At 41.5% G+C, this 20,496-nt stretch overlaps 1 protein-coding gene across 13 annotated transcripts in view; it reads left to right on the plus strand.

The window, feature by feature from the left end:
* LOC131104915 (membrane-associated guanylate kinase, WW and PDZ domain-containing protein 1-like) overlaps positions 1 to 20,496 on the plus strand; it is a 91,749-nt gene that overhangs the window by 48,359 nt on the left and 22,894 nt on the right. For 4 of the 13 annotated variants that reach the window (XM_058052596.1, XM_058052582.1, XM_058052593.1 and 1 more), the window contains 11 exons: positions 3,767 to 3,886; positions 6,125 to 6,313; positions 7,252 to 7,519; positions 8,778 to 8,825; positions 9,045 to 9,127; positions 9,492 to 9,530; positions 10,592 to 10,649; positions 10,771 to 10,883; positions 11,814 to 11,936; positions 13,169 to 13,354; positions 13,479 to 14,090. In XM_058052596.1, the coding sequence (XP_057908579.1) occupies positions 3,767 to 3,886; positions 6,125 to 6,313; positions 7,252 to 7,519; positions 8,778 to 8,825; positions 9,045 to 9,127; positions 9,492 to 9,530; positions 10,592 to 10,649; positions 10,771 to 10,883; positions 11,814 to 11,936; positions 13,169 to 13,354; positions 13,479 to 14,090 (1,839 nt within the window). Of the gene's footprint in view, positions 1 to 432; positions 512 to 3,766; positions 3,887 to 6,124; positions 6,314 to 7,251; positions 7,520 to 8,777; positions 8,826 to 9,044; positions 9,128 to 9,491; positions 9,531 to 10,591; positions 10,650 to 10,770; positions 10,884 to 11,813; positions 11,937 to 13,168; positions 13,355 to 13,478; positions 14,091 to 20,496 lie in introns of all 13 variants that reach the window. The other 9 variants (XM_058052597.1, XM_058052588.1, XM_058052592.1 and 6 more) reach the window with 8 other exon arrangements.

The following is a 20,496-nucleotide window of genomic DNA, read 5'->3' on the forward strand; positions in this document are numbered from 1 at the left end:
CCTGTCAGAGAGAACTGGATAGCATCCTGTCTGCTCATTCAGTCACCAGTCAGAACTCAGTCAGGATGCATTCATGGTCTCACACAAAGTTGGATTTTTGTAAACTCATAACGAAGATGTGCATTTTCACCACTCGGGTGCTTAAAAAATATTCAAGCATTGCAAAGGGAGCCGCAACAAAGAGACTGGAGAGCCACATGCGGCTCTGGAGCCGCGGGTTGCTGACCCCTGAGCTAACATAATGCATAAAGCGAACAATCACCTATTAGCTAAAAGTGCCATCCAATAATTCTCTACAAGAGAGGATTAATATGATCTCAGTTAAGAACTAAACTCTTTTTAACGTGATTTAGGTTTTGCTATGAATTCCTGCCAGACATTGAAATGCATGCATCCATGTTGTTGACATCTTCACCCCCCCCCCGATTGCAGAAAGTCGGCCACCTGATGCTCTGTTCAAGCAACATCATCTTGTTTTCCTCCTCTGTTATCAGCTGCCCTGGCATATAAGGTCAGCATGTAATGTGCAGCCCAAACACAATCACATTGTTCTTGCACACTTGGACTGTTCCAAATCATGACCCTTACACGTTAATTTCTGATATAATGCCATCTTTTTCATACTTTTACTTCTTGAGAGTATTCGCTTTTTGCTTAAAAAGTGATGCATTATCATTATAGGGATGTTTGATAATAATTAGGACTGATACTTTCGGCCAGCATTGGTAGAAAAATGGGATTTCGGTTGGTATTTATTTCTTCCTACGGAGTCCGGAATGCATAAAACAGGCTTAAGGCGTCTTCCTTAACTGCTTCTAATCTACTATCACATCTCAGCAAGAAGTCACATGCAGCGTTTTGGTACTTTTGGCACAACTTGTATATCATATAGTAGTATTTGTTTTATTTTGCACAATTTTTTATTTGTGATATGCAACCAGTGACGTTACTGTAAAAGAAGCAAAATGTGTTCCTTACACGACATTAGTGTGAAGTGCTGGACAATGTCGGACATCAATAAGAAAGCCAATATCCAGCATCTCTAATTATCATTCTTCAGTTCCTTAATGAGTTTCATTATTATTTCATGTCATCATTTTTTTTTGAGTTCTGCTTCTGCAAGTCATTCAATATCATCAATATTAGGGGTGTCCCAATACTACTTTTTCACTTTACATACAAATTTGTACTTGTCAGTTCACAAAAGCAGTGCATAGGTATTATTATTATGCATTATTTATTATTGTGTATTATTTCATATTCAAATTGAAGTGATTTGTAACGTATTTCCATCAATTCATTTTCTGTACTGCTTATTCCCACGAGGGTTGCGGGGGATGCTGGAGCCTGAACCCAGCTGGTGGCCAGCCAATCACAGGGCACATATAGACAAACAACCATTCACACTCACATTCATACCTATGGACAATTTGGAGTGGCTAATTAACCTAGCATGTTTTTGGAATGTGGGAGGAAACCGGAGTAAAACCCACGCATGAATGGGGAGAACATGCAGACTCTACACAGAGAGGGCGGGGAATCGAACTCGGGTCTCGTAGCTGTGTGGCCGCCCTGCAACGTATTTAATTCTTATTCTATTTTCTTGTTTATTAGGACACTTGCTGGAAATGTGAATTTATTTTGGAGATGATCTGAATATTTGCTTTAAATTGTAAACAAACCAATTTAATACATCATATATTGGTGATGATATGAATGTGATATTGACTTTAGAGATATTGATTAGACAGTAAATATACTTTATGTGAGTGTGCCTACCTGACCAATGTTAATTGGGCATATCGCACGGTAAGATCAGAATTTAGCCATACATTAGCTGCAATCTCTAGTTGTCAATATTGGACAATATAAGCACACCAGAATTATTCATCTCATCCAAGCCCTCCGCTGTGGAGAATAGCCTCGAAGAACAGTTCCGCTCGGGCCTCAGCAGACGGCTTCATTAGAGCTTGCCAAGCCTGTGAAGCGTCTCCCACTGTGGGACCACCCAGTCCTAGCAGTCAAACTCCCAGACAACTTCACTTTCATCTCAGGCCCCTTAGGTGAATACAAAGCAGTTGGATGATCCTTCATGTTTTTGAGTTGCATGTGAGGGATTTGTTTTGTGGGACATTGAACACTTGGTCTTGTCTATTAAATTGCCACAATTTAGTCGTATTGTTTTTCTACAGCCGTAAATAAATCGCATTTTTTAACACGGCATTGCTTATACGAATTTTATTATCAGGTGTTTATTGGTGAGGTTAAGACTTTGTTCTTGTGTCAAACGTGAGTTTTATTGCAAATCCTGAATAAACCACAAGAAACATCTAATTTGATGACTTATTCATCGGAAAAACAAACCGCATAGGACATTTTTATTTCCTTGAAGTGACAGGCACATGGCGTTTACATAGGTGGTTCATTCTGTTAACCATCTGGCCTGCCATCTCCTTGTTGTCAAAGTATAAGGCACAATAGCTCCAGTCCGCATCGTGTGTCCTTCCATAAGGTAAAAAAAACAAACAAACTTGAGTCAAGTGACACAGCATCGTTAGTGATGTTTTTTTTGTGTCTAAGCATCGTTGCGTTTTAGAATTCCAGATTCACTTAGTAGAAATGGATCTATAACAAGATCAGGATTTTCACTAGTGACCTTTATTTTATCATCTGATTTAGCAGGCTGCGGTTTCCCGAGTCCCTCCCATATTGTTTCCTTCTCTGATGGGTTTTAATTTTACGATGAGCCAATTCAAGAAACAATACAAGCAGTTGATGTTTGCTAAATACAAGGATGAAGAGTCTTGAAGCAGTCATGATGTGCTATATATATCACTATATTGACACGCACTATGGTACACATTATGGCATTGGATGCTCATATCACCGAGTACTTCGGTACAAGGTGCATTATTAAAAAAAAACCCCAAAAAAACAAGTTCCACATGTCCAAAAGGAGTAGGAAGAAGCAAAGCTTATTTAATACTACCCCTCCATCTGGTACTTTTACAATCAGTAACTGTTACATTTGTCCACTTCCTGCTTTCCTAATATAGTTTAAGTTTTTTTTGGTTTTATTTATTCATTTTTATTTTTATTTTTATTTTTATTTTTATTTTTATTTTTATTTTTATTTTTATTTTTATTAAATATATTAAATATATTTATTTATATAGCACATCATGACTGGTTCAAGACTCTTCATCCTTGTATTTAGCAAACATCAACTGCTTGTATTGTTTCTTGAATTGGCTCATCGTTGTGCATTGTTTGATTTCCTTACTCAATCCATTCCATAGTTTGATTCCACATACTGAAATGCTAAAATTTCGGACAGACTTAATCACTATTTAAGAAAGCCCGGCACCGTAGAATATGCAGCGTTTGATGCACTTAATGTCAGTGAAGCTAGCAGGAGCACCTTAGTCCATTCAAAAAAAAAAAACCTTAAACTGTATTATGGAAAGCAGGAAGTGAACAAATGTAACAGTTACTGATTGTAAAAGTACCAGATGGAGGGGTAGGATTTAATAAGCTTTGCTTCTTCCTACTCCTTTTGGACATGTGGAACTGGGAACTGATTATGGGATGCATTCAATTGTAATCTGATGCATGTTCAAATGAAATTACCATTACCATTACCATTACCATTACCAATTGACAAAGTCGTGCAAGAAGATCTTCCTGTGTACATGTTCATGTCTTCGCCTTTAAATTAAAGCCACGACGCCAACCTAAACTTTTGATTTTGTTTCCTCGACATTAGGTACCACACGCTCCCCCCGAGAAGGAGAGGTGCCAGGGGTGGATTACAACTTCCTTTCTGTGGAGGACTTCCTAGAACTTGAAGAGAGTGGAACGCTACTGGAAATTGGAACATATGAGGGTGAGGAGGAATATGACAATGATAATAACTGACATTCTGCGCGACTTGTGCAGGTGTCCTGATTCACCACAGACACATAGGAATAATTGGAATAAATATTTCTCTACATTGGAGTGGGCTGTGGAACTGAAGAGTTGATTCATATTAGACGTGACGAAAGGATAGGAGTCACGGTGCATGTGTCCTTCATGACCGTGTTGTCCCATGCTATGAATTTCATACTAGAGGAGTACCAAGGGAGTACATTATTAAGCATAAGCATTATTTTTGTTATTATTAAACACAGCATCCTTCTACTAAAATATTCACTATCTGTCCTTTGGACATGTCCCAACCATCTCAGTCTGGCCTCTCTGACTTTATCTCCAAGGCCTCTAACATGTAATGTCCCTCTGATGTACTCCTTCCTGATCCTATCCATCCTGGTCACTCCCAATGAGGACCTCAGCATCCTCATCTCTGCTACCTCCAGTTCTGCTTCCCGTCTTTTCCTCAGTGGCACTGTCTCTAAACATGTAATGTCCCTCTGATGTACTCCTTCCTGATCCTATCCATCCTGGTCACTCCCAATGACAACCACAGCATCCTCATCTCTGCTACCTCCGGTTCTGCTTCCCGTCTTTTCCTCAGTGGTACTGTGTCTAAACATGTAATGTCCCTCTGAAGTACTCCTTCCTGATCCTATCCATCCTGGTCACTCCCAATGACAACCTCAGCATCCTCATCTCTGCCACCTCCAGTTCTGCTTCCCGTGTTTTCCTCAGTGGCACTGTCTCTGAACATGTAATGTCCCTCTGATGTACTCCTTCCTGATCCTATCCATCCTGGTCACTCCCAATGAGAACCTCAGCATCCTCATCTCTGCTACCTCCGGTTCTGCTTCCCGTCTTTTCCTCAGTGGTACTATCTCTTAACATGTAATGTCCCTCTGATGTACTCCTTCCTGATCCTATCCATCCTGGTCACTCTCAATGAGAACCTCAGCATCCTCATCTCTGCTACCTCCGGTTCTGCTTCTTGTCTTTTCCTCAGTGGTACTGTCTCTAAACATGTAATGTCCCTCTGATGTACTCCTTCCTGATCCTATCCATCCTGGTCACTCCCAATGAGAACCTCAGCATCCTCATCTCTGCTGCCTCCGGTTCTGCTTCCCGTCTTTTCCTCAGTGGTACTGTGTCTAAACATGTAATGTCCCTCTGATGTACTCCTTCCTGATCCTATCCATCCTGGTCACTCCCAATGAGAATCTCAGCATCCTCATCTCTGCTTCCTCCGGTTCTGTTTCCTGTCTTTTCCTCAGCGGTACTGTGTCTAAACATGTAATGTCCCTCTGATGTACTCCTTCTTGATCCTATCCATCCTGGTCACTCCCAATGAGAATCAATCCTGCCTGCCTTCACCTCCTTTTCACAATCTCAATTGTTCTGGATTGTTGACCCCAAGTACTTGAAATTCTCCACCTTCTGTATCTCTTCTCCCTGTAACCTCACTCTTCCACTTGGGTCCCTCTCATTCACACACATATACTGGGACAAAAGTGAGCTCCAAACTAACCACATTACTTGTTTGTGCCTTCACCTCCTTTTCCACAATCTTTGTTGTTGTTTAGATACGAAAGTTAGTACGTACATGGTGGACGTACGTAATATCCTCTTCCTTGTGGGACAAAAATGAGCTCCAAACTAACCACATTACTTGTTTGTGCCTTCACCTCCTTTTCACAATCTTTGTTGTTTTTTAGATATGAAAGTTAGTACGTACATGGTGGATGTAGGTAATATCTTCTTCCTTGTGGGACAAAAATGAGCTCCAAACTAACCACATTACTTGTTTGTGCCTTCACCTCCTTTTCACAATCTTTGTTGTTTTTTTATGGAAATCGGTGGTCAATCTATCAGAGCATCAATAGTCAGAATATTTGAGTGATAAGGTTGAGTATTAGACTATATGCTTTGTTGTGTGTTGGATCCAATTACACAAGCTTTGTTTCATTTATATTAATAAATGTGTCAAAAATCAAGTAATTGTAATTTTCCCTCGTCGCTTCCAAGACAAAAGGGCCCATCTTTGATGCTATTCTGTCTGTTCAATACACATAACTCACTCAGTCTGAGGCAAAAAAAAAAGCTATATTTGTGCACCCACCCTGCCTGTTCTTGAACCCCAACCGGTTATCACTTTCTCCTTGTCCCTCCTGCATCTCCTCTCAAGAATGCTAATGTCATTCTCATCGCCTAGGTAACTATTATGGGACCCCCAAGCCGCCAAGGCAGCCCATCATCGGGACAGTGATTCTCAGAGATGCTGGCTCCCAGCAGTCCACTCCAAAGCGTACCAAATCCTACAATGACATGCAAAGCGTACGAGTAGTGAATGCTGACGACGATGATGATGACCAGGCCTCGGAAATGAACAACGCTTTTACAGGTGAGAGCGTTGCAGCCGGTCCCTTAGCTCAGTCTATTATTTTTTTTCTTTATCTTTGAGTCGGGTTTGTGTGCATGAGACTTCAGAGATCAGGAAGGCGGTTTGGTGGAGAAAAATGTGTGTGTTTGTGATCTTCCTTATGTCTGGCGGTTACATCATGTCTTTGTGAGGCTGACTTCTTTGCATGCGAGCCTCCAAACACTGCCATCTTCTTGTAAGGAGGGACAGTAACTTGGCCATATTGTTTATAAAACCGAGTATTCTTTTTCCACCAAATCATATGCATTTAAAAAAATACACATATTTTATATCTTTACAGTCTTTGGTGAGCATAAGAATTTTTTTTTCTTTCTCTCTTTTGATACTATGAATGCATGCCTGTGTCCACTTGTCATTGTCAGTGTTGCATTAGCATTTGATTAGGCTTGAAGTGAGCACGGAAGTCATGGAATGCTATTGGGCCAGGGGCTGGGAAATGGGTGGGGGGCAGGCCTGGAAAAGCTAGCATCAGGGGAAAGGAGCTTCAGAGTGGGGGTCAGAAACAATTTGGGAAAGGACTGTTGGTGGGAAAATTTGCATATTCCCGGGGTCCTTTGAAGGATGGTAATGGTAATGGTAATGGTAATGGTTTTTATTTTTTTTGAACATGCATCAGATTACAATTGAGTGCATCCCATAATCAGTTCACAGTTCCACATTAGTAGTTACAATCAGTAACTGTTACATTTGTTCACTTCCTGCTTTCCATAATACAGTTTAAGGTTTTTTTTGTATTTTTTTTCGTTTTTTTAAATTTAAGTTTTAATAATAATAATGGGTACATTAGGATAATGATTAAGAGGTTGCTGATGTCAACTGTTCTTTTCTTGCTCATGTCTGATATAAAATATCTTCTATGTTGTTGTTCTGTGTTGTGCCTGTTTGGTGTGTTTGCCCAGGATCCTTAGTGCGTAGCCTCTTTCCCTCTCCTTTGTTGTGCGCAGGTAACCCTAGCGACCAGGATGAGGGCCGCGGCGGCATCCTCCGGCCATACCCCGCACGTGACAACGCTCCTTCCTGTGGTCTGACCAATGCAGCCATCTCCACTGCGGACAGTGTGCGGCAGACCCTGGCTGAGCCACAAGTCTCCCCAGAAGATGCATTGGGGCCGTTGCCCGAAAACTGGGAGATGGCTTACACTGAGAATGGAGAACTTTACTTCATAGAGTATGTGTTGGCGCTTGAAACACCTCTTTTTGAATTACAAGTCACTAAGTCGTCCATATACAGCAGGGGTGCTCACACTTTTTCAGCATGCGAGCTACTTTTAAAATGACCGAGTCAAAATGATCTACCCACTACAAAAATGCAAAACATCTATTTATTTTCAAATGTATTGAGGATTATTTGTACGTACAATGTATGTTGATGTACCTTACATAACCAAATGAGCCAATATTGCAAAACACACATAATTAACTATTAAAATATTTTGTAATTACCTGAGTTTACTTTGATGACTTGCACTGAATTGAACCAGCCAGGGATGCATAGTCCGGACAGTAGCTGCTGATAGCCAGCCTCAAGCACACTTCCAAATGTTTATCAGTCATGGATAATATCCGTATCACAATATCCGTATAATATTCCATATCCGTATGGAAGTGATATGTTTTTTGCCTTTTTACTTGGTCCAGTTTTTGCCTTTTTACTTGGTCCAGCTCCTTCACTCATTTTAGTGACCATAAACTTTAGCGAGGGCTTAAAATCTAACGCAATTCGCCGACTAGTTTAGCACTTTGCATCGTTGTTTACGCATGAGCGGTGACCTAAAGGTCAAAATTCAGTTGTCATCTGACTGGTTGTCCTGTATGTCAATCAAGTAACGGGGATGGATGATAGGCTGACATCGTAAGTTCTGCTGCACTTAGAGACGTCGTTTGATTTGATTGGTCGCCCGAAGGGCAACATTCAGTTGTCATCTGAATGGCTGCCCTGTATATCAATCAAGTGACGGCATTGATGCGAGGATTATATTTTTTTAATGTCACGCCGCGATCGACCAGTACCACCTCCGCTATCGACCGGTAGATCGCGATCGACTTAATGAGCACCCTTGATATACAGTATATCAGAATCAGAAATGGTTTATTGGTATGATCAAACACATACTAGGAATTTGTTTTGGTAAAGTAGGTGCAAAAAAAGAATGAAAATACAGAATATACAGTATAAATATATGTACACAGTCTGTTTTTTTATTTGTTATTCCGGAATTGTTTTTCCTAAGAGTCCAAACTGAGCTTTATTTTATCAATTTTGCACGTCCGGTGGCTTTGTACTGATTATACTATACGGTTGTAAGGCCTGAGCGGCCCTGCTGGGTGCCACCGCTTTCGTGTTAATCCCTGCATGTGTCAATCTCTAAAGGAGATCACATCCTGATCACCTGACTACCTCCGCCTCTCTGTCCTCTCCTCTGCAGCACAACAAAGGCACACCACCAGAATGGAACTGTACATTTAAAAAGCTTGTATGTTCATTTTTACCATCACTGTTGATTCTTTGTACAAATGAAGGAAAAGTCAGGGAATTGATTGTTTATTTCTGTGCTACTTTGTTATCCTTATTTTTTTTCTGCAGCAGAGGCCCAAAGTCCTTAGTAAATATGCAATCTGGTTCAAATCTGTTTTGACAATACTTTAATTGACAGTTTTGGAAATATTTTCTTGTCTCTTCTGTGTCCTTCCAGCCACAACACAAAGACCACATCCTGGTTGGATCCCCGATGTAGAGACAAAGCCTCCAGGCCTCTGGAAGAGTGTGATGATGATGGTAAGCTTTCACAAATCTATTTGTAGTACTTAAAAAAAATGATTAGATGATTGTTATTTGTGTCCATTCTAGCTATGATAATATAAGAAGTTGACGGGTGCGGTATCCCAGTGTTTGAGGAATAGCACGCTTACCGTGAAATTGCACCATCATGTGGCGAAGATGCATAAGTAGCATAGCACCAGTATAGCATAGCACCAGTATAATATAGCACCAGTATACATTCTGTTGTTGTGACTTTCTCAAGGGTTTGTCTTTCCAATGTTTCTTACAAATTTCTTACTTTCCCTCCTGATTTTCCGTTATTTTCCATCCCTTTTCCGTTTTTTGTTTGTATTTCCTCCATCCTGCTTTGACCTTGGAGAAGAGGGGATCCATACGGAAGACCTGGAGAGTGATATCGGTACGATGACTCTGTTTTGCATCAGAATTAAAAGCATTCATTCATTCGTTTTCTACCGCTTATCATCACGAGGGTCGCGGGGGCTGCTGGAGCCTATCCCAGCTGTCTTCGGGTGAGAGGCGGGGTACACCCTGGACTGGTGGCCAACCAATCACAGGGCACATATAGACAAACAACCATTCACACTCACACTCACATTCATACCTATGGACAATATAATATAGACAAACAACCAGCGGAAGAGGAAACAAATATTATCAGGAATACCTACTTTGGCACAACACCTGAAGAGGGAGTCGGCTGCGTCTGCTGTTCAGAAGGCGGCGGATGTGGCTGGAGGGGCCCAGCAGGGGGGATGAACCTGCTTTTCATTCAGGTTTTCAGTTAATAATGGGAGAAGATTAGGAATAAATGCATTGTGAAATACAAAATGCGAGTTGTGGATACCAGCAGGGTGCTGCTGGAGCCTATCCCAGCTGTCTTCGGGCGAGAGGCGGGGTACACCCTGGACTGGTGGCCAGCCAATCACAGGGCACATATAGACAAACAACCATTCACACTCACATTCATACCTATGGACAATTTGGAGTCGCTAATTAACCTAGCATGTTTTTGGAATGTGGGAGGAAACCGGAGTACCCGGAGAAAACATGCAAACTCCACACTACTTTGTGATGTCACAGAGGGGCGAACTTTGAGAAGTCCACAGGGTAAAAAAATGGTAATGGTAATGGTTTTATTTCATTTGAACATGCATCAGATTACAATTGAATGCATCACATAATCAGTTCCCAGTTCCACATGTCCAAAAGGAGTAGGAAGAAGCAAAGCTTATTAAATCCTACCCCTCCATCTGGTACTTTTACAATCACTAACTCTTACATTTGTTCACTTCCTGCTTTCCTAATATAGTTTAAGGTTTTTTTTGTCATGTTCCAGAACCCCCACGACACTACTAATGATAAGCGGTATAGAAAACATATGGATGGATGCAGTTCTGCAAAAAACAAACAAACAGGGAGGACGCCATCGATGTTTTATGTTCTGTATCTTTATTCCAGAGCTGCCGCCAGGATGGGAGCGGATAGACGACCCAGTGTATGGCATTTACTATGTCGAGTAAGTAAATCACCTTGTTGGCACATCACCTCACAGGAAATCAGCTTCTAAATAGAGCTTAGTACACACTTAAGCTAGTGAGCCGTCAATTGTAAAAAGCACCTCTGGTTCTCTGTGTTAGTCATATCAACAGGAAGACCCAGTATGAGAACCCAGTGGTGGAGGCGCGGCGTCGAAAAATCCTGCAGGAGCAGCAGCAGCCGCAGCCTCCAGAAGGTGAGCGGTATATTCGAGGTTGGTTTCCTGCCCATTTCTTTCTTTCTTCATGTCTGTCAGTGTCTCGTCTTTTTTGCTTGTCCGCTACACACTAAGGTTCGGTTTCTCTTTCATTGCATTCGTTTGTTAAATATCATTCTTTTTTTTTAAAGTGATACCCCAAACCTCAGTGTGTAGTCTTGGTTTTACTTTAGGTCATTTTAATCCATTGGATCATTTTCTGTATTTTATTTACTTAATATGATTTCACTTGGCGGGGTTGCACGGTGGTCGTGTGGTTAGCACGCAGACCTCACAGCTAGGAGACGCGGGTTCAATTCCACCCTCGGTGTTCTCTGTGTGGAGTTTGCATGTTCTCCCCGTGCATGCGTGGGTTTTCTCCGGGTACTCCGGTTTCCAAAAACATGCTAGGTTAATTAGCGACTCCAAATTGTCTGATTGTGAGTGTGAATGGTTGTTTGTCTATATGTGCCCTGGGATTGACTGACCACCAGTTCAGGAGACAGCTGGGATAGGCTCCAGCACCCCCGTGACCCTTGTGAGGATAAGCGGTAGAAAATGAATGAATGATGAAATTATGAAATGAATGAACTTGGCAGCGTTGCCCATTGACCATTGCATTTAATTATAATAATAATAATAATAATTTTTTATACATCATACTATAACAATGCATTTATTATTGTGGTTGTAACTTGCAATGGTGCACAACTGCACTGCATCATACTAAGTGATGTTTCTAATATTTTGATTGCCTCACATGGTATGATTAGGTGTATTTCTGTACTACCTTCTACAACCACAATAATACACATATGTAAAAACATAAAAAAAACATTTGTATGCTCTTCTTCCGTGTGTCTTTACATGTGTTTATTCATGTGTGCCATGGAAATACAAGTTTGTGTTGCGTACATGTGGACTGACCTACAGGGTTTCCCCGTACAGAGTGGATAGAAGAGCACTCCTCGGCAGCAGCGCCGCTGGTAAACTACGCTTCGAACCACCTCGAGACCTACAGGGACCCTCAAGTCCCGCCAACTCTACCTCCAGCCCCAACAGGAGCCAAACGTAATTGTGCAGTTTTTTTTGTTCCCTTTGTGTGTTGGAGGCTTTGTGGTCATAATGTTTTGTTAGTTGTTGGTAATGGTAATGGTAATGGTAATGGTTTTATTTCATTTGAACATGCATCAGATTACAATTGAGTGCATCCCATAATCAGTTCCCAGTTCCACATGTCCGAAAGGAGTAGGAAGAAGCAAAGCTTATTAAATCCTACCCCTCCATCTGGTACTTTTACAATCAGTAACTGTTACATTTGTTCACTTCCTGCTTTCCGTAATACAGTTTAAGTTTTTTTATTTTTAATAATGTACCTCGTACCGCAGTAGGAGAAATAGGAGATATGAGCATCCAATGACATAATGGGTACCATAGTAAGTGTCATATTTCTCCTCTCTTGTAGAGAAGTATTGGATGACATTTTTAGCTAATTGCTTATTTTTAGCCTTATGCATTATTTTAGCTGTTTGAAGATGAACTATATCAGTAAGTTGAAGTATTTTTGATTTTAGAAATAAGGAGTTAGTATGTTCTCTGTAGGCGGCATTATGAATTATCCTTACTGGCCTTTTTTTGCAGTACATTTAGCGAGTGAAGATTGTTTTTTTTATGTTATTAGCCCATATTTCCACACAATAAGTAAGATATGGTAGAACCAGAGAGCAATAAAGAGTGTGGAGTGATTTCTGATTGAGAATAAATTTTGCTTTGTTCAATACTGAAATATTTCTGGACACCTTATGTTGTATATTTGTAATATGAAAATCCTGTGTATGTGTATTCCTGATGTTGTGGGGACACTATTTTTATATATTTGTTGCTTTTTTTTTTTAAAGTAAGCTAGGCATATATGTAGTTGTGTGCACTGCTGTGCACACAACTACTGTTCCACAGACCTGTGTGTGTGCGTTTAAATTTAGTCTAAATGTAGTTGAAAGTACTGTAATGTAATAACATAATATAAAATGTATTGATTATATTGACTATAACAAAGTCAATATACGTTTTATCATGTGTACCAGCAAGGTTATTTCTATTTTGCATGCTATTTATCCTGTCAAACACCACACCCTAGTTTCAAAACGGACCACAAAAAAAAAACTCTAAAAACACGTCAAATTACTCATAGCTTGTCCCGGCAGCCGTAAATGTCAGTGACAAATGTGACATTTGATAAAGGTGATTTGATATGATGCAGACTGCACATATTAATGTGTTGCCCGTGTTGCAACTTCATGCAGGGGGGAAGCCGTTTTTCACCCGAAACCCCGCAGAACTGAAAGGAACTTTCATCAACACCAAGTTGAAGAAGAGCCGGCGTGGCTTCGGCTTCACGGTGGTTGGAGGAGACGAACCAGATGAGTTTCTGCAGATCAAAAGTTTGGTGCTGGACGGGCCTGCAGCCGTGGACGGCAAGATGGAGACAGGTGCAGTACATGTTTCCCATCAATAGGAGACACTGTTTTCTTTCCAAATGGTTTCTTAAATATCCAGCATGCATTGAATATGAAGCATATGAGTTATTCAAGCGATTTATTCTTTGTGATGCAGGTGACGTCATCGTTAGCGTGAATGACACCATTGTGCTGGGTTACACCCATGCTCAGGTGGTGAAGATCTTCCAATCCATCCCTATTGGCTCCATGGTGGACTTGGCCTTATGTCGCGGCTACCCCTTGCCCTTTGACCCCGATGACCCCAATACAAGTCTGGTCACATCAGTGGCCATCTTGGATAAGGAGCCTATTATTGTCAACGGACAGGAAACATTCGACTCACCGTCCAACCAGGGTCGACCGCTAAACGGCGTGCGGGAGCCTCGAGCGCACAGTCCGTCTGCTGAGGTGGTTTCCAACAGCCTGCATGCCTACACCAGCGATGTGGTCACCTTGGCGTCGTCTATAGCCACCCAGCCCGAGCTGATCACCATACACATGGAGAAGGGAGATAAAGGATTTGGGTTCACCATAGCAGACAGCCTGACAGGAGGCGGGCAGAGGGTCAAGCAGATTGTGGACTATCCACGCTGTCGGGGCCTCAAGGAGGGGGACATCCTGATGGAGGTTAACAAGAGAAGTGTCCAAAACATGAGCCACAACCAGGTGGTGGACTTGCTGAGCAAATGCCCCCGAGGAAGTGAGGTCACAATGCTGGTGCAGAGAGGTACGTATGATATCATAATATTATATTATTCATGTGTGATTAAGCATAGAAAAATGGCTGTTTTATCTGATGAAAAGGGGACAGGTTGGCGCAGTTGTATCAGCCCCAAAAAAAACATGAGGGGGCGAGCGGGTCATAAATATGTGGACTGGCTGGGTTGGAAAGAATAGTGGTGAGGAGGCGATGGGCTGAGTGAGCATGGCAGTGGAGGAACAGCTGAATGTGGGAATAAGTGGGAGGTTGGCTAGTAACACAGAATTGATCACTGGATGGAAAAGCAGGCCACCACAGACCTGTCAAAGTGATTGACACAGATGCTGCTGAGACTTGATGTTTGCTTTAATGTATCATCTTAATGACATTCTACTGAAGGGTGGGAAAATGTGTTGTTTGCTCTTTATGGGCCTGCCAGCGAAGCGCAGCAGCCCATACTACTATTCCTTGATTGTTATGGGCCTGCCAATTTAGCGCAGCAGCCCATACTACTATTCCTCGATTGTTATGGGCCTGCCAACGAAGCGCAGCAACCCATACTGCTATTCCTCAATTGTTATGGGCCTGCCAAAGCAGTGCAGCAGCCCGTACTACTATTCCTCGATTGTTATGGGCCTGCCAACGCAGCACAGCAGCCCGTACTACTATTCCTCGATTGTTATGGGCCTGCCAACGCAGCGCAGCAGCCTATACTGATATTCCTCAATTGTTATGGGCCTGCCAACGCAGCGCAGCAACCCATACTGCTATTCCTCAATTGTTATGGGCCTGCCAATGAAGCGCAGCAACCCATACCACAATTCCTCCGTTGTTATGGGCCTGCCAATGAAGCGCAGCAACCCATACTACAATTCCTCAGTTGTTATGGGCCTGCAAACGAAGCGCAGGAACCCATACTACTATTCCTTGTTTTTTATGGGCCTGCCAACGCAGCGCAACAGCCTATACTACTATTTTTCAATTGTTATGGGCCTGCCAACGAAGCGCAGCAGCTCATACTACTATTCCTCGATTGCTATGGGCATGCCAACGAAGCGAAGAACATTTTCTGAATTCTGTATTACTGATGGCTTTGTTGTGATTGTATTACCTATTGATATTTTGTTTTACATTATTGAAGCACTTAATTTACTGTTCCGCGCAAGTTGCATGTCACAAATTCCGTAAAAATAAAAAGGCATTATTTTGGGACGAAATTTGAATATTTTTTAGAACTGTATATTCCAGTATTTTTTTACAGATATAAATATCTACAAAATACTACTTTTCTCAGGAGAGCAAGGTCCCTAAAGTCACCCACATCTTTAAATTTACTGTAAAATCAAAAAGTTTTTCCTTCCTGTAAAGCAGCCACTCGTACACCGAGTGACATTTGTCCTTCATTGTTGTGTTGAATCCTTGTCGTCGTTAAATGACCTGACCCAGGTCTCAATTATTGGCAGGGTTGCTATAAGCACCCCGCATTAATGATACCCTCTAATGAGCTGCCCTTGTGCGCCGCTGCTGGAATAACAACGTTATTTTGTGTTAAATGTCAGGCTCATTATTATAAGTGTGCAAAGGGTGCTTAGTCTGTCAGTAGACCAGCCTGCATAGATCATCTTTCTACGGTTTGACACCATACTGTCATTACAGCGTTTCCTACTGAGCGGCCAGCTGAGGAGAGACAAAGACGGAGTAGGAGGTAGCATGTTGTACATTTTGATAAATTCATCTATTTGTTAATGGGTCACCCAAAACAAGCAGACAAAAAAAACACAGTGAGTGACTGATGCACGATCGTGCCCGCTGTCCTATTGTATTTATTTATATATATTATAATTATTTCATATATATAAACTGTGTGAAGTTGCAAACACGGCAATCAACATAACAATAATGTGTCAGCCCCTGACTGTATTTTTCCCAAAAGCACCGCGTTCAGTACTACTGGCAGTTTTCCAATTGACTCTATATCACCAGCCACTACCCAAAACAAGCAGACAAAAAAAAACACAGTGAGTGACTGATGCACGAACGTGCCCGCTGTCCTGTTATATATCGTATTTATTTATATATATTATAATTATTTCATATATATGAGCTGTGTGAAGTTGCAAACACGGCAATCAACATAACAATATTGTGTCAGCGCCTTACTGTATTTTTCTTAAAAGCACCGCGTTCAGTACTACAGGCAGTTTTCCAATTGACTCTATATCACCAGCCACCACTCAAAACAAGCAGACAAAAAAAACACAGTGAGTGACTGATGCACGATCGTGCCCGCTGTCTTGTTATATATGTATTGTATTTATTTATATATATATTATAATTATTTCATCTATATGAGCTGTGTGAAGTTGCAAACACGGCAATCAACATAACAATAATGTGTCAGCCCCTTACTGTATTTTTCTCAAAAGCACCGCGTTCAGTACTACAGGCAGTTTTCCAATTGACTCTATATCACCAGCCACCACCCAAAACAAGCAGACAAAAAAAAACACAGTGAGTGACTGATGCATGATCGTGCCCGCTGTCCTGTTATATATTGTATTTATTTATATATATTATAATTATTTCATATATATGAGCTGTGTGAAGTTGCAAACACGGCAATCAACATAACAATAATGTGTCAGCCCCTTACTGTATTTTTCTCAAAAGCACCGCGTTCAGTACTACAGGCAGTTTTCCAATTGACTCTATATCACCAGACACCACCCAAAACAAGCAGACAAAAAAAACACAGTGAGTGACTGATGCACGAACGTGCCCGCTGTCCTGTTATATATTGTATTTTATGAAACAAATTTAAGATTGCAAGATGCATACTGCAACATACTGAGAGGGGAGTAATATTTTATGCCAGCCATAAATGCAGAATGCTTGTCAATTACTTGATGCCGCCCTTGTGCGGCATCAAGTAATTTCTAGTAACCAAGTAACTTTAAATATAAAGTGTTGGCATTGTTACAAACACCGTTTTAAACTTCTCAAATTGCACCTTTTGAAAACCGCTGAGGTCCCCATCTTGGGAGAGGCGGTCACCCGTAGGTATGAACGTGAGTGTGAATGGTTGTCTATCTATTTGTGTCCTGCGATTGGCCGGCGACCGAAGTTAGCTGTGATAGGCTCAAGCATAAGACGGTGACAAGCTAATAATGACAAGCAGCATAGAATGAATGAATATTTGCATCATCCATTAATCATCAATTCATCAACTAATTGTTGAAACTGTACAGGAAATAGCTGCTAACTATTTCTGAAGTTTTATCTGAAAAAATGTGCCGACAAGGAAGTGCATAATCAGCCCGGAGAGACAATTAGAAAAGCAAAGAAGGGCTAGGTTAAGCTGATATCAAGGGAAAGAAATAAGAAGGTTGAGGATCAGGTTTCCACAGTGGAAGTAAGTATGGAAGTATGGGATTAGAGCCAGTGAAGCGAGTGTGAGATTGACTCTGAAAGTTTAGCACGGAAAATGAGTTTGAGCTTTAGCAAATTACTAGACGAGGAGAAAAGGAACAATTTCGACTTCAGCTAAAAGGGGTTTTTATATTTCACCCGACACTCAACCGCTAGTAACTATCTCAATTGTTGGGTCGCCACTCAATCACGACAAACATCTGCTGAAGAACAATGAAGACATTTATTGAAAGCTACTTAGGAAATGGTTGTCCTGTGTAGTGGTCCATCCTAGACCAAAGGATAGATTTTTTCTTAACACTGGTAAAGACACAAAAATAAAACAATAGTACAGTAAACCTCGGATATATCGGATTCAATTGTTCCCACTGGTTTTGTCCGATATAAGCGAAATCCGTTATATGCGTATACCGGAAAATGTCCGTTTTACGCATATATGGGATTTATATCCGGTATATGCGTAAATGGGATTTTATCCGTTATAAAAAGGCACTTCCTTGACTATGTTTCCAATGTACCTGGACGCGCAGGCAACGCTGCAAACGCTGCAAATGACGTCGTATAGCGGCCTGTCACGATTCGGCGGATCGGAGCGCCACGATGCGGCCATCCGATATATGCGAGGGAAATTTCATGGAAATGCATTGGAACGGGACTGGAGATTTTGTCCGAAATAGGCGAAATCCGTTATAAAAAATCCGATATATGCAATGAATTTTTATTGGAAATGCATTACAGAAAAATCGGTTCTTTTTTATCTGTCCGTTGTGAGCGAATTTCCGATATATCCGAGGTTTACTGTAGTTACTACATCGAGAAAGACTACATAAATCACATTATGATAACATGAGTAATGACGTTTTTCCATGAATACAGTACAGAATTTAAATTCCAAGTTATGCTTTGAAGTCTAACCCATATTAATTTTAATAACAACATCTGGTGTTTTCATATACCAGATCCTGTTTTTAAAACGAGGCCAGGCCAAGCAACGAGTCCTCCATCTTGTCTTCTCGCAGCAGTTGCCATGACAATAGTGCTCAGTGCACCTGTCCCCTGAGAGGCCCAGACAAGAAGATGTGAGAAAATTAGAAGGCAGGGAAAAATGGAAGGAATGACGAGGAGAAGAGTGAAATTTGAAATAACATGCAAAGAGCTGTGATGCGTTAAAGTATAAAATAGATGTTAGGGTAAAGTTTGCAGGTTTTGCTCAAAAAAAAGAGAACCAATCCATCCCGTTTTGTATACTGCTTGTCCTTATTCAGGTCACCGGTGAGCTGGTGTTGGGTTTGGGCAAATAGGGCACATATAGACAAACAACCATTCACACTCACATTCATACCTATGGACAATTTGCCAATTAACCTAGCATGTTTTTGGAATGTGGGAGGAAACCGGAGTGCACGGGGAGAACGTGCAAACTCCACAGAGCGATGGCCGAGGGTGGAATTGAACCATGGTCTACTACTATTCCTTGATTGTTATGGGCCTGCCAACGAAGCGCAGCAGCCCATACTACTATTCCTCGATTTTTATGGGCCTGCCAAAGAAGCGCAGCAGCCCATACTACTATTCCCCGATAGTTATGGGCCTGCCAACGAAGCGCATCAGTCCATACTACTATTCCTCAATTGTTATGGGCCTGCCAATTCAGCGCAGCAGCCCATACTACTATTGCTTGATTGTTATGGGCCTGCCAATGAAGCGCAGCAGCCCATACTACTATTCCTCAATTGTTATGGGCCTGCCAATTCAGCGCAGCAGCCCATACTACTATTGCTCGATTGTTATGGGCCTGCCAACGGAGCGCAGCAGCCCATACTACTATTCCTCGATTGTTATGGGCCTGCCAACGAAGCGCAGCAGCCCATACTACTATTCCTCGATTGTTATGGGCCTGCCAACGAAGTGCAGCAGCCTATACTACTATTCCTCGATTGTTATGAGCCTACCAACGAAGCGCAGCAGCCCATACTACTATTCCTCGATTGTTATGGGCCTGCCAACGCAGATGATGTTTATCGATGTTCCTGTGATTATGCAAAATACTAATTTTTGACCCCGAATTTCTATATGTTCAATATTTCAATATAAATATTAAAAAGATTATGTTTTTTTAAACATGCAGGAGGTAGGTGGTAAATAGCCTCAGGTCAAATGTCTACGCACGATGCCATGCCTTGAAGTAATACCATCATTATATTGCCAAGAGACCAGTAGAGGGCATTGTTACAATGCTGATGAGAACAAAAGGCAGAAGAAGACTATGTAATAGGAGAGAGAGCGAGAGAGAGAGAGAGAGAGAGAGAGAGAGAGAGAGAGAGAGAGAATGTAGAAAGCAGTGCAATACTGTGTTGTACATGCAAACCTGCAATACCTCATGATTAAAATTCATGAAGGATTACTGCATACTTCTACACCATCTTCATTCATTAAACACATTTGTTGTGGCGCCATTTTTTTTTTAGGGAGCTGACCTCCGACATCATTTGCCAATCATCATTACGAATGTGTCCGTCACTCACCAAAGGGCAATCGGAAAAAACACCTTTGTACACATTGTACACATGCACGCTTACACATACAGTATGCATTGTACACATGCACGCTACCACATATGTGTGTGTGCATGTGTGTGTGTGTGTGTGTGTGTGTGTGTGTGTGCATGCATGAACATGCTACTGTCTTCCCACAGCTTCAGGTCCTCATAAATGTTCCATACATGATGAATTACACTTCAACGTCAGCGTAAGTGAGGCAGATAAAGATTTGCATTGTGTGCTGAGATACTACCTAAAGACTAATACGACGGCCATTTTAAATCTTTCTTCTCGTCTTGTTCGGTGTGTGTTCAAATATGCCATATGGCCGTTTGTTACGTTCACTTCCTGTTGCTAATTATGCTTGACCTTGTCAGTAGTTTGACAATTTCCAGAGCTTGTTTTTCAAAGTGATACGCTTCTACTGACCTTCCCCCACGGTATCATTTAGTGTCCCCGGGTCC

The sequence above is a fragment of the Doryrhamphus excisus genome, chromosome 16 (genome assembly GCF_030265055.1).
Source record: "Doryrhamphus excisus isolate RoL2022-K1 chromosome 16, RoL_Dexc_1.0, whole genome shotgun sequence".
In the NCBI taxonomy this organism is placed as follows: Eukaryota; Metazoa; Chordata; class Actinopteri; order Syngnathiformes; family Syngnathidae; genus Doryrhamphus; species Doryrhamphus excisus.